A 12,605-nucleotide genomic window follows, 5' to 3' on the forward strand; every position below is an offset into this window, starting at 1 on the left:
ATCCGAGCACTTAAAAGGGTTTGTTGTAGTTGGTTATTTTGTTATATCGTTTTATGTATTAACTTTTGTATTTGTAGATGTATTTTATATGAGATCCTAACATCTTACCCATTTTCTCCCCTTTCCCTGTTATATTAGTTATACTTTTATATGTAAAATGGAATGAATACATGACATAATTTGAAGATTATTGGGTCATATTTTACCCATACATAAGACGGGGTCAGTGTTAATCAGACTCATAAGGTCATGCCCATGAAAATAAGGTCTGATCAGTGGCCAGCAATATGGCAGTTCTGACCCATGTTAGGCGGCTCACAAGGGATTTAAGACCTATTTGGTCAACATCATTGTGTTTTAGTTCCCATTTTCAAGTGTGTATAAGATATATAAAGGAAATCACATAATACGACGAAACGAAATACAGACCGTTTTCAATTAAAGAAAAACTTTATTTTGCTTCTTTCCCGAATGATTTCATCTGAGCAAAGTCTTACATCAAACACGTTTAAGGATAGGATAAGTTGGAATTAGATGATGGTTGAATTCATCCAAATTTGTGGGTGGGGAGGGAGAGGATGATCATGCTACATTTTAGAAATAAAATAACAAGAAGAGTACCATGGAAGGAAGTTGTTATGGCCACTCTAGTCAGCCTAAACGTATGAAAATGTTGACCATTTATAACATCATTTCAACTCCAATACATTGCGAGTATATCCTCTTCTCATGCACAGAAGCAAATGTAATTAGCGGCGGTTTTGTTCAATTCAGCATTTCGTTGTAGTTGATAAATGGCCTTTAAGAATTAGAAGTGAATATTGTTATTCATTCGCGCAGTTCTCCAACTTGAGCCTGGTAATATGAAAGAGACAGAGAGAGGAAATTCTTGAAAATTTCATATGAGTTTAAAATTGGGACAAACAATGACGGGATTGAAATGTTAGATATGTATATATATATATATATATATATATATATGTATATATATATATATATATATATATATATATATATATATATATATACATACATATATATATATATATATATACCGGTATATATATATATATATATATATATAAAAAATATTTAATGTTGATAGATAGAATTATTCTCTTGATTGGAAATATGCAATCAACACAAGGTTCAACTATCTTAGGAAGACAGTAATACATCTCAAGACCTACAGCACATACTAGTAGTAGTAACGATGGTGAAGGACACTCTATTGTTAAGGGATTATATTAATATTAATATTGTTATTAATATTTTTATGATATTTTTCATGAAATATTTTATGAATTTTTTTATGATTTTTTTTATGAATTTTGATATATGATTTTGATATATGATTTTGATATTTGTTATTATTATTATTATCATTATGTTTTATTAAAATAAATTGTATGATGTCATATGACAGAACGCCCTCTATTAACAAAGTTTTAGGCTTAAGTGCGCCCTCCTTTTCCAAAGTTTTGAGAGAGAAACATGACACGTTGGCAACAAGTTCTGATATGATTGGCATTAACAGCGGGGGGTGTGTTAATGATTGAAAAGGTATCTTAATGAGGAGCTTAAGTAGAGTGCTCTTATGTATGATGATAAGAATGATGGCGAAGCGGAAGTAAAGAAAGCTTTAGAAATGATTGCGACGGATTATTGTAAAAAACCCAATAATCACTTTGAAGATGGGATGAGGGTATTTTTCACTATACGGGTTTATTTGTGTCATAAGGAGACAAACGGACGTAGCTTAATTATGAAAGCAATGATTAAGGGCGGATAAGGGTACCCACGTGTTTAACCTTATGTTTTTGATGGAAAGGGCTTACAGGCGTTTCATTGTCCTAAGATAAAAACAGAGATATTGGTGTGTTGTAAAACCCTTTATAAGATCACTCTGCATCAAAGCATCTCACTGTTCACATCGTTCCTCAGCCAATCTCAACTCTTTGGACTTAGAATATTTTTGCTGTTCAGCTATCTGAAATCTTTGGACTTAGAATATTTTTGCTGCTTTAAACCTCTCAAAAGTTTGGACTTAGAATATTTTTGCTGTTCAACTATCTGAAAGTTCGGACTTAGAATATTTTTGCTGTTCAACTATCTGAAAAGTTCGGACTTAGAATATTTTTGCTGCTTCAAACCTCTCAAAAGTTTGGACTTAGAATATTTTTGCTGTTCAACTATCTGAAAGTTCGGACTTAGAATATTTTTGCTGCTTCAAACTTCTCAAAAGTTTGCACTTGAAGAACATTTTTGCTGTTTCAACTATCTTAAAGTTTGGACTTAGTCATTTTTATGGATTCTTGATTTGGACGACATTTATATCATGGCTTCCTCAATCGAAACTTCGACACTTTGTACCGATGACTCTGTGCGTCAAGGCTTGAAGAGACTGCGCCGTCAAAACGCAGTGCCTTTGGACTTGAACATTATTAAAATGGCCAAATTGGGAAAAGGTGTAACGCCACCAACACCTCAAGACGAGGAAATTCGTCTACAATGGCCGAGCCCTACTAAGCGGTCGTCGCAGTCACCTCCACCAACGGTATCGCCATTGACAGAGGATTACGACGAAGCGGGTTGCAAACCAACGCATGTGAGTAAACCTGCTCTGTTTCATCTGGAAGGCAATACGCATGTACAGTTACATACATTTCGTGGCAAGGCTTACGTTACCATAAGACAATTTTATAGCAAGGATGGATGTGATGCGTTACTACCGGGAAAATCAGGGCTTACTTTATCCGTCAAACAGTGGGGTGAACTAACAATTTTAATGACGCATATTAGTAATGCGTTGAAGGAAGTTGAAAAGAACCCTTTGCCTTCACGTTCAGTATACGAAAAACATCATTTACAACCTGAGAATGAAACTAACACGCTTGAAAAACCTTTCAAAATTATAGGCCTATCTCGTTGGATGGGGAAGACATTTTTCAGTCTACGTGAACACACACGATACAGTGAGTTTGGAAAATGTTATCCGACAAAGAAAGGTATAAATATAACGGGGGAGCAGTGGATGTGGTTGTAGAGTATTTTGCCTGACATTGACGAAAAGCTCGCAGCGATGATTGCTGATTGTAACAGGATTTAGTATTCATATGTTGTTGGTACTATGTTTCAGGATGAAACTGAAGTGATCTGGGTACTGGATTCTGATGAGGAGGCAGAACTGGAGACCCCGATCGTCAATGTACCACAACCGGATATAGAGGCACCCAAAGTGTCTAGGCACATCAAGAGACGAAACCCCAGATGTCAACCAAAGAGGCTGTTTGAACAAGGCATCGTCGTAGATGAGGTCCAGACAACGACAACCGAACACGAAAAGACGTTGCAACGTTTAGCAAAGAATGTGATTTGCCAAGAGCTTTGGCATACCATAAAACAAAAATGCAATGATTTGTGTTACGGATGTAGTGTGGACCATCCGAGTCAGATTGAGCACGACTGGTGTCTCATGGCCACGGACGATGAACGCCTCGCTATGTTCCTGGATGATTCCGTAAGAAATTGGACATTGAACATATTTTTAAGACCAAATATCTGGTTGAATGTCGTGCATTGAAGATAAATATGCCACCAAAGGAATTGTGGATAAGTTATTATTGTGTGCATTGGGTATTAAGTAAAAATGTTGATTTGTTAAGAAGAATAATGTTAAGAATAAGTAATAATGGGTAAAAATGTGTAATGTAAACAATACATAATTAAGATGTTAGTTACAATAAATGAATATGATTGTGTTGTAAGTAAAAGCTAAACAAATATTATCTTAAGCATTTTTTTGTTTTTAAATTTTTAATCTCAATTACAGTCTATATACGACAGTTACAAGTTTGTTCGTGTGTCGTTTTTTGGCTTACAAGTCTCCGTAATTTTATTTTTATTTGTCAGGAATATTAAACTACACCATCCCATCCCTCCCTTGCATGTTCCCCGTTCCCCCCATTATTCCCCTTCCCCCCCTTACAAATGATATAGTACCAACACCTTGTTTAGCCATTTAGGATAATGATATCGACGAGAGTTTATCATTCACTGTCCGCTCCTCTCATAACAAAGAACCTTGTCCCTCCCCCCCACCATGGATGCAAACCACGAGGACTACTTGCACAAGATTATTACGACCCCCGACACCCTGCGAGTTATGGAGGGGTTAACAAACTTTACTCAGAAGTCAAAAAGGAAGGGGTGCATCAGCTTACCCGAAAGGCAATTCTTGACTGGATGAAGAAACAAAATACGTATACGCTACATAAAAGCTCAAGGAGACTTTTCCCTAGAAACAGAGTTTTGGTTAGTGCAATGGATCACCAATGGGAGATGGATTTGGTTGATTTAAGTTTTCTTTCGCGGTACCATCGGGGGTTTAAATTTTTGTTAACGTGCATCGATGTCTTATCGAAGCACGCATGGGTAGTACCGATCAAAAATAAATCTGGTCCTACCGTATTGAACGCTATAAAAACCATGTTTTCCTCGGGCAGAACGCCATTACAAATTCATACTGACAGATGTGGGGAATTTTTAAATAAAAACGTTCAAAGATTTTTAAAAGATAAAAACATTTATTATTTCAAGACCAACAATGAAACTAAAGCTTCTGTCGTGGAAAGGTTCAACCGCACTTTGAAATCGAGGATGTGGAAAGACTTTACCTATCGCAATTCTCTGAAATACATCGACGTTTTACCCAAACTCGTAAAAGGTTACAATCGTGCGTATCACAGATCCATTAAAATGCGACCCATAGACGTTTCAAAGGAAAATGAAGGACGGGTGTGGCAGACGTTATATCCTTCAATAGCATGCTCGGAAACCGAATGACAATTTTAATTTAACTTAGAGGAAAGAGTTAGAATTGCAAAATCAAAACTCAAATTTGAAAAGGGTTATTTACCTAATTGGAGTGAAGAAGTATTCACGGTAGTGAAGCGGAAACCCAAACCTATACCCGTATACAAACTCCAGGACTGGGATGGTGAGGCCATTGAGGGTAACTTTTATGAACATGAACTACAAAGTGTTTACGTCGATGAGAGCGCCCTATTTAGAGTCGAAAAAGTTTTGAAGAAGCGAAAGCGAGGAGGCCGCACTGAATATCTCGTTAAATGGCAGGGATATCCAGCAAAATTTAACAGTTGGGTGAAGGACGTGGACAAGATATGATGGCATCGCACTTTTACGTGACGTTGCCTAGCAACAGTTCATACGAATATTTTCCACGTAACACGCTTTCTAGTTTCACGACGCAGTTGGCAGAGCCTATTGTATTATCAGGGAATTGGGAAGTAACGCTTTGTGAAATTCAGTATCCTTTCAATTGGCACAATGTGACATATAAAAATTGCAGCATGCTCCTCAACGAGAGAAACATTTCTTTACCCGAGGGATATTATGACACCATACAGGAAGTCATAGATGCCTTTCACGACGAATTAACCCCAGCGGAGACAGCCAACGTGAAACTACATCTCAACAAACATTCTTTCAAAACCGCGGTGAGAGTAAAAAGAGGTTACAGCCTCGCTCTTCAAGGTCTCAGTCAAATGTTAGGCTTCTTGGACCATAAAAAGATATGCACGGAGGGATTCAACATCGGTGACGTTGTCTCAGATGTACACAATGGCGTCACCAGTTTTTTTGTTTACAGTGACATAGTCGATCATCAGAGGGTAGGGGATGCTCACGTGCCCTTACTGCGCGTTGTTAAAATAGGAGATAAACGCCCAGGGGAGCACATCACGGTATCGTACACCAATCCGCATTACATTCCCGTTCGATCCCGAATGATAGAAAACATCCATATAGATTTAAGGGATGATCTCGGACAATTGATTCCATTTCAACTTGGGCGTTTGATCGTGAAACTCCACTTCAAGCAGAGTAAATCTTCCCTTTTTACCTAATCCTAAACGTATCAATATGAAGAATTCATTTGAAGACTACTACCTTCGCCAGGTAGGACGTGGACTTCCAGTGCTCACTGGTTACCACCATCAGAAAGGACACGGATTAGGAGGTATCTTATGGCGATTAGCCAGATCAGCCCTTCAAGCGAGTGAAGAGGTCTCTGGATATTTTCGACGTGTAATCATCATCATCATCATCATCATCATCATCATCATCATCATCATCATCATCATCATCATCATCATCATCATCATCATCATCATCATCATCATCATCATCATCATCATCATCATCATCATCATCATCATCATCATCATCATCATCATCATCATCATCATCATCATCATCATCATCATCATCATCATCATCATCATCATCATCATCATCATCCTCCTCCTCCTCCTCATCATCATCATCATCATCATCATCATCATCATCATCATCATCATCATCATCATCATCATCATCATCATCATCATCATCATCATCATCATCATCATCATCATCATCATCATCATCATCATCATCATCATCATCATCATCATCATCATCATCATCATCATCACCATCATGGCCCTTGTTCACAATAATTCATGCGAGTGCATGAAATCAGAGTTGGATTTGTTCACAGTACCCCCAACACAACCAGCATCGTGAAGGGCAATTGGATTCAATATCATCCTCTCACTAATATCACCGATACATCCCCGATACAATTTTCCGTGCAGGGATCGACCGAGGATTATCTCGATCTGTCTCAAACTATTCTTCACGTGAGGACAAAGTTGAGTCAAAGTAACGGCGATGATCTCCCGCCGGACGCAAACGTTGGTCCCGTTAATTTGTTATTACAGTCTCTCTTTTCCGAAGTAGATGTCACGTTAAACGATCGTCTGGTAACGCCTTCAACGAATACTTACGCCTATCGTGCAATGATGGAGACATTGCTCTCTTATGGCCCGGAAGCCAAGGAATCTCAACTCACTGGAAGCCTGTTCTACAAAGATACTGCTGGAAAAATGGATTCTTGTAATCCCAACGGAGATCAACAAGTGGTGAATGAAGGCCTAAAAGCCAGATACGAATTTGTCAAGAATAGTAAGGTCGTCGATCTGGTTGGCCCCTTACATTGTGATATGTTTGTTCAGCAAAAGATGTTATTAGGTGGTGTTGAAATGAAAATGAAGTTACACCGTAACAAAGATGCTTTTTGTCTCTTGTCCAGTGAAGCAAACGCATCTTTTAAAGTTTGCATTGTGGATGCTTCGCTTTACGTACGTCATGTTAAAGTTCACCCTGAAGTGGCTTTAGCACATGCCAAGGCTTTGGAGCAAGGCACTGCTAAATACCCTATCAACAGAGTAGAAGTCACATCGCTTTCCATCCCGAGAGGAAACTTAATCTTCAAACGGGAAAGTTTGTTCTTGGGTAATCTACCGAAACGAGTGGTGTTGGGAATTGTTGACACGGAAGCTTTTAATGGTGCTTACAACAGAAACCCATTTAATTTTTATCACCATCATCTGAACTTTTTAGCGTTATACGTCGACGGTGAACAGCTACCATGGAAACCGTTACGCCCTAGTTTTACGGATGACCGCTACATCATGGCCTATCAGACCCTTTATTCGGGATTAAATAGTATGTTTAGTGACAAAGGCAATCAGATCAGCCGAAGTGACTACGCCAAAGGTTACACGTTGTATGCCTTTGACATGACCCCTGACCTAGCGAGCGGAGGCCACTTTAATCTCCGCAAAAACGGTAATGTGCGCCTTGAAATGCAATTTGAGCACGCATTGACCAGAAGTGTAAATGTGGTTGTATACGCTGAATATGACGCCGTGGTAGAAGTGGATAAAACTCGTAACGTATTAATAGACTTTTAATGCTCTTCTCTGTAATCACCATGAATACAAAACAATTAATGACGATCATCAAGTCAGACGCAATGTTGCGCCCTTTATGTCGAGGGGTATTTCCAGCGGACTGCCTGCCCACTCAACGCATGAAACCCCCATGGTGTCTTATAGCAAACACGGATATAAAAGAAGAACCGGGAAGTCATTGGGTGGCTATTTTCGTTGGCGTTGAGCAAACAGAATTCTTTGACTCCTTTGGACGTTCTCCCGAAGCATGCGCCTCTTATTTTAGACCATTTCTAAGAAGACACGCTTCAAAATCACCCCTGAAAGTCAATGACAAACAGATACAAGACTTCTTTTCAACAGCGTGTGGCCAACACTGTTTGTATTTTTTATTGCACAGAGTTAGAGGTCTGTCCATGTCGCGAATCGTCAACCAGTTTACGAAGGATTGGCAACTAAACGACTCTTTGGTCAATGCATTTATCGAACGACGCTATGACGTCGCCCTACCTATCGTAGATGACGAATATTTGGCATTTAAAATTGCCAGAATCATTTTTAAAAAGGAGTGTGCGTGGCAATCAGGATTCAATTATGCGTAGGCTAATGACGATAACGGCCATGAGACGACTGTGCACCGTTTTCGTAGTCGAGACATTTGTTTTCTCTTTATATTTAGGGTAACATTTGAAAACGGGTTCATTTCTCTAAATGCATTCGACGAAACTACAACATCCCTTTACGTGCGTCATTGCAGGGCCTACTGGTTGTGGTAAAACGCAGTTTGTAAAGAAAATTTTAACGCAAGATGTCATTGAAGGAACGCCTGAGAGGATTGTGTATTGCTATGGGGAATACCAGCAATCTTTTATGGAGCTGTCTGCTGCCCTCTCTAACATCCGTTTTGTTGAAGGTCTCCCGACGGATTTGGAGACATATCTTGACCCAACTTACAAAACGTTGATGATTTTAGACGATATTATGACGTCACATGGGAACGATCAACGCATAACTGATTTGTTCTCCAAAGGATCACATCACAGAAATATTTCCGTGATATATATTTTACAAAATTTCTTTTACGGGGCAAAGGAAACGCGTAATATCACACTGAATGCACATTATATCGTGTTATTTAAAATCCCGAGAGACAAAACCCAAGTCTCAAATTTGGCCAAACAGATGTATCCCGGTCAAGTCAAATTTATGCAAGAAGCGTTTGCAGATGCTACCAAGAATCCATACGGATACCTCTTCATCGATTTAAAGCCTTACACGCCCGAGGATTTTCGTCTTCGTACAAACATTTTTCCACATGAGACGCAGTATGCATACGTACCCAAATATCGAAGGAAATAAACACAAACTGATAAAACATAGACACACAGATCTAAGGCCTTCATTTTTTATCTGAAACACAGACATGGCACCACCATCACGTCGCTTGAGAAACCATGCCCGGGAAATTGATTTTTTATCGAAATGTTCCCCCAAACAGCGAAAGGCTTTCCTACAACACGCGGACCCCCAGTTAATCAAAAGTTTATGTGAATGCGCCGCCAATGTTGTAAAAGGAAATGTGCCATTATCTCGCGTCCAGAAGTCGAAATTGTCGCGGTACAAGAAACATCTCAGGGAACTATCCAACAAACGCCTATCCAATAAAAAGCGCAAGGATATATTAATACAAAGGGGAGGCTTTTTGAGTTTGATATTTAAACCTATCATTCAATCTTTGGGAGGCATGTTACTAGGTGCTGTGACGCAACGATAAAATATCATGCAATATACCAAGAAGATGGTTCTGATGCCTCAGGATGTGGCTCGAGTGGTTCACGCAACCAATCAGGATAAAACACCATCTCGACTCCACCAATTGAATGAAGCCATGAAAAACACTCTAGATAGGAAGGACCTAACCCTGTACGAAAAAGTGGACTTGTACCATCAGATTCTACAACGCTATTTGGACGCAGAAAAAACAGTTGGGGAACCTATCGCGCTGCGTGTTATGAGCGATACGACGACGACGATGGATCAGTCCCAGAGTCAAACTACTACCCCTATTAACAAGGATCAATCTTCCAAGGAGGAACCAAATTATCAATTAATCAAACATTTTCCAAAATCTATTAAAAACAAGGCTAAACTTATGTTAGACCGTATTCATCATCAGCGTTTATCAGATCATGAACCTACTATCGACTGGAATTTAAAAGGGGAGTTAATCTATGAGGGTAATCCAGTAGTCGGTTCTAACATCACCGACTTAATCCTCGATCTGTTACAATCGCGTAAAGATTTTAATCCTATTGGGTGGCAACAGTTTATGAGAGGTTTAATGACAATCAATTTTCCCGAAGCCTATGTCGGAAATGTAACAAGGCGACAATATATGCACCAATTGAAGGATCCACCCGCCCGATTATTACCCACTCCTCCCGGGAAAAGAAATTCTCGTAGAAGATCATCTCCAGCTAGACCAATGTCTAAACGGCATAAATGGCTAAAATGGGAAGCCCTGTAATAATTAGTTTCATTTATTTATTATTTTTATATTTTATATAATCCGTCATTACTTCCTTCATCATTAGTTCATCATATATCATCTTAGCTTTTAAATACAAAAGAGGAACATAAATAAAGAAGACGCAAAAGCAAGTGAAACAAAACGCGAAATATGATGGGGTGTGTGTGTGGGGGGGGGGGGGGTCAATACCCTTCTCTTTTTTCTTTCTTTTATTTCAATATGTTTTTTCTTCAATTGATATTCATTTCACAAACAATTACGTTAAATAATAAATTCTCAAAATATATATACATATAATATTCTCTCTTATTTACATCTTACGACTTTTACTCATACCTTCCATTTTTTCCCACCGTCCCATATAACCCCCCTCCCCCATTGATGACATTACGTCTTAGAAATCAAATCATAAGGTACGGTTCTGAATTCATCTAAAATGATTCTTTTGTCGTAAACGACTCTGTAATCTTTTTTCATCGTCTTATTGACGATCTTCCTTCTTTTGACATCCCGGGTGATTTTATGTGTATCAGTGACCGTTACGACGGGAGGTTGTTTTTTCTCATTCACTGATTGTACCATTTCAAACAAAGTATTGTAATTCACTTTTATATCAATATATCAATATTATAAAATTCACTTACATCATAATTACTGAAACTGTCTTGACTGGTGTCATGCTCAGATGAAGAGTCAATGTCTTCTTCTTCTTCTTCTTCCCTTAAGGGTTTACGGCCTTCTCCGGTTTGTTCGGGGGGCGCTTGTGTAGAGAGTCCAGAAGGCAAAGATCCTTCGTTGATCCTTCCTACGATATCCTGGTCTGTGTCTTGTTGTCGAATAGGGGCGGTAGATGCACTTTCATGGACAGGAGGAAGCGTAGGGATAACTGAAATCATTTCTTCATCAGTAACCCCTTCACATTCCCCGCCATCAACTAGCCAGTCTAATACCACAGTCTCCAAGGCATCCATTTTGGGCAACTCGGACTCGTTTAACCATTCTCTGACCATATCTGTTAAGAACACGTACAAATAAAATACAAATCAATAAGAACTAAACATAACTAAAATATAATGAATTTTGTTGTTGTTACTTTCCAAGACTAAGAATAAAGAATTAAGTAAAGAAATACCTAAATGAATAAATAACTAAGTAATTATATAACTAAATGAATAAAAAAAAAATAAAGGGAGAGAGAGGAGGAAGTTTGTTTGTATATACAACGTAGAAGGGGTCATTTTGATATTGAAAACAAAAAATTAGAACTAACCTAAACCTATCCATTATATTGGGACTTGTTTTGTTCTTTACTAAACAGAGCAGAAAATTAAATACAGGGTTAAAGAGTCTAATCGTAACTCTTACTGAATTTAGTTTAATTTGGAATGTCTTCTATTTTGAATTGAATAAACGATTCCTTCTAAACCTATACGTGAATATATATTCGAATTAAATGAACGTCTTACCTCTTTCTCGTTGACTGGATGATACGTTATCGCTAGGCTGATCCTCCGGACGTAAAAAATCACACATGCGCTCAAAAAATTGCTCACGTTCCCCCTCGTTCAGAATTTCCTCAGCAGCGATGACTTCCAAATCCTCAAGGCAAGAAGCAGCAACAATTTTTTGATTCGTGGCATCCATGCTTGATATTTTGGTTTTTAGTTTACGAGAGTATGAAAACTTAGAACGAATATTTCGACAAGTTGGTGATGTCAAATGACTTCTATCTTGATCAAACGCGTGGGTAAGAGTGAGGCCCGCGAAACTGAAACGGCGTGACCCTGATGCTCATTTCTTTAGTGCGCATGTCTAAAAAACAATTAGAGCCGTGATTGGTTATTCGATTTAGGATGGCCCTACCACTCAATCCTTCAATGCGCATGTCTGAAATCAATCTGAGCGTGTGATTGGTTATTCGACTTAGGATAGGCCATTAACATCCTTTCCCCCTAGACTTAAATCCATTACTGGCTCAACCTGTCAATCAGCCCTCGACAAACTTAAACTTCTTGTTACACAACTTTCGTTTTTTTAACTTTAACTTTAGCTAATGACTGAGTTAAACCCCTCATTCATCGAAGACACTCTGCTGGTTCCAACGCCCATTAGAGTTAGGCTCCTTATCGAACGTCAAACCTAACTTTAACCTTTATTTTTGCTAATGACTGAGTTAAACCCCCTCATTCATCGAAGACACTCTGCTGGTACCAACGCCCATTAGAGTTAGGCTCCTTATCGAACGTCAAACATTAATCAGTCCTCGACAAGCTTAC

The 12,605-nt window shown here is 38.7% G+C and overlaps 4 protein-coding genes across 4 annotated transcripts in view; 3 read left to right on the forward strand and 1 right to left on the reverse strand.

Annotated features, from left to right (window-relative positions):
- LOC139963660 (serum paraoxonase/arylesterase 2-like) overlaps positions 1-12,605 on the forward strand; it is a 121,940-nt gene that overhangs the window by 68,637 nt on the left and 40,698 nt on the right. The gene's annotated exons all lie outside the window — the stretch shown is intronic.
- LOC139963411 (uncharacterized) lies at positions 2,312-3,715 on the forward strand. The gene is made up of 2 exons (XM_071964152.1): positions 2,312-2,608; positions 3,140-3,715. Exons 1-2 carry the CDS (start codon positions 2,339-2,341, stop codon positions 3,581-3,583), a joined length of 714 nt encoding a protein of 237 aa, XP_071820253.1. The 5' UTR covers positions 2,312-2,338; the 3' UTR covers positions 3,584-3,715.
- Positions 5,944-7,820, forward strand: LOC139964092 (uncharacterized protein F54H12.2-like). The gene is made up of 2 exons (XM_071965442.1): positions 5,944-6,108; positions 6,660-7,820. Exons 1-2 carry the CDS (start codon positions 5,944-5,946, stop codon positions 7,818-7,820), a joined length of 1,326 nt encoding a protein of 441 aa, XP_071821543.1.
- LOC139964093 (uncharacterized) lies at positions 10,405-12,275 on the reverse strand. Its single transcript, XM_071965443.1, has 3 exons — positions 11,796-12,275; positions 10,974-11,341; positions 10,405-10,413 (listed from the first exon to the last, which is right to left on the reverse strand). The coding sequence occupies exons 1-3, from the start codon at positions 11,971-11,973 to the stop codon at positions 10,405-10,407; spliced, it is 555 nt and encodes a 184-aa protein (XP_071821544.1). The 5' UTR covers positions 11,974-12,275.

This window comes from Apostichopus japonicus, chromosome 22 (assembly GCF_037975245.1).
Source record: "Apostichopus japonicus isolate 1M-3 chromosome 22, ASM3797524v1, whole genome shotgun sequence".
Taxonomy (NCBI): Eukaryota; Metazoa; Echinodermata; class Holothuroidea; order Aspidochirotida; family Stichopodidae; genus Apostichopus; species Apostichopus japonicus.

What these genes read in the sequence shown, in the direction of transcription:
- LOC139963411 (XM_071964152.1), top strand. Translation starts at nt 2,339, where the DNA reads ATGGCTTCCTCAATCGAAACTTCGACACTTTGTACCGATGACTCTGTG. An exon ending in CGGGTTGCAAACCAACGCAT is followed by an intron (nt 2,609 to 3,139) that starts GTGAGTAAACCT and finishes ACTATGTTTCAG; the next exon opens with GATGAAACTGAAGTGATCTG.
- LOC139964092 (XM_071965442.1), top strand. Translation starts at nt 5,944, where the DNA reads ATGAAGAATTCATTTGAAGACTACTACCTTCGCCAGGTAGGACGTGGA. An exon ending in TCTCTGGATATTTTCGACGT is followed by an intron (nt 6,109 to 6,659) that starts GTAATCATCATC and finishes TTTTCCGTGCAG; the next exon opens with GGATCGACCGAGGATTATCT.
- LOC139964093 (XM_071965443.1), bottom strand. Translation starts at nt 11,973, where the DNA reads ATGGATGCCACGAATCAAAAAATTGTTGCTGCTTCTTGCCTTGAGGAT. An exon ending in ATCCAGTCAACGAGAAAGAG is followed by an intron (nt 11,342 to 11,795) that starts GTAAGACGTTCA and finishes TGTTCTTAACAG; the next exon opens with ATATGGTCAGAGAATGGTTA.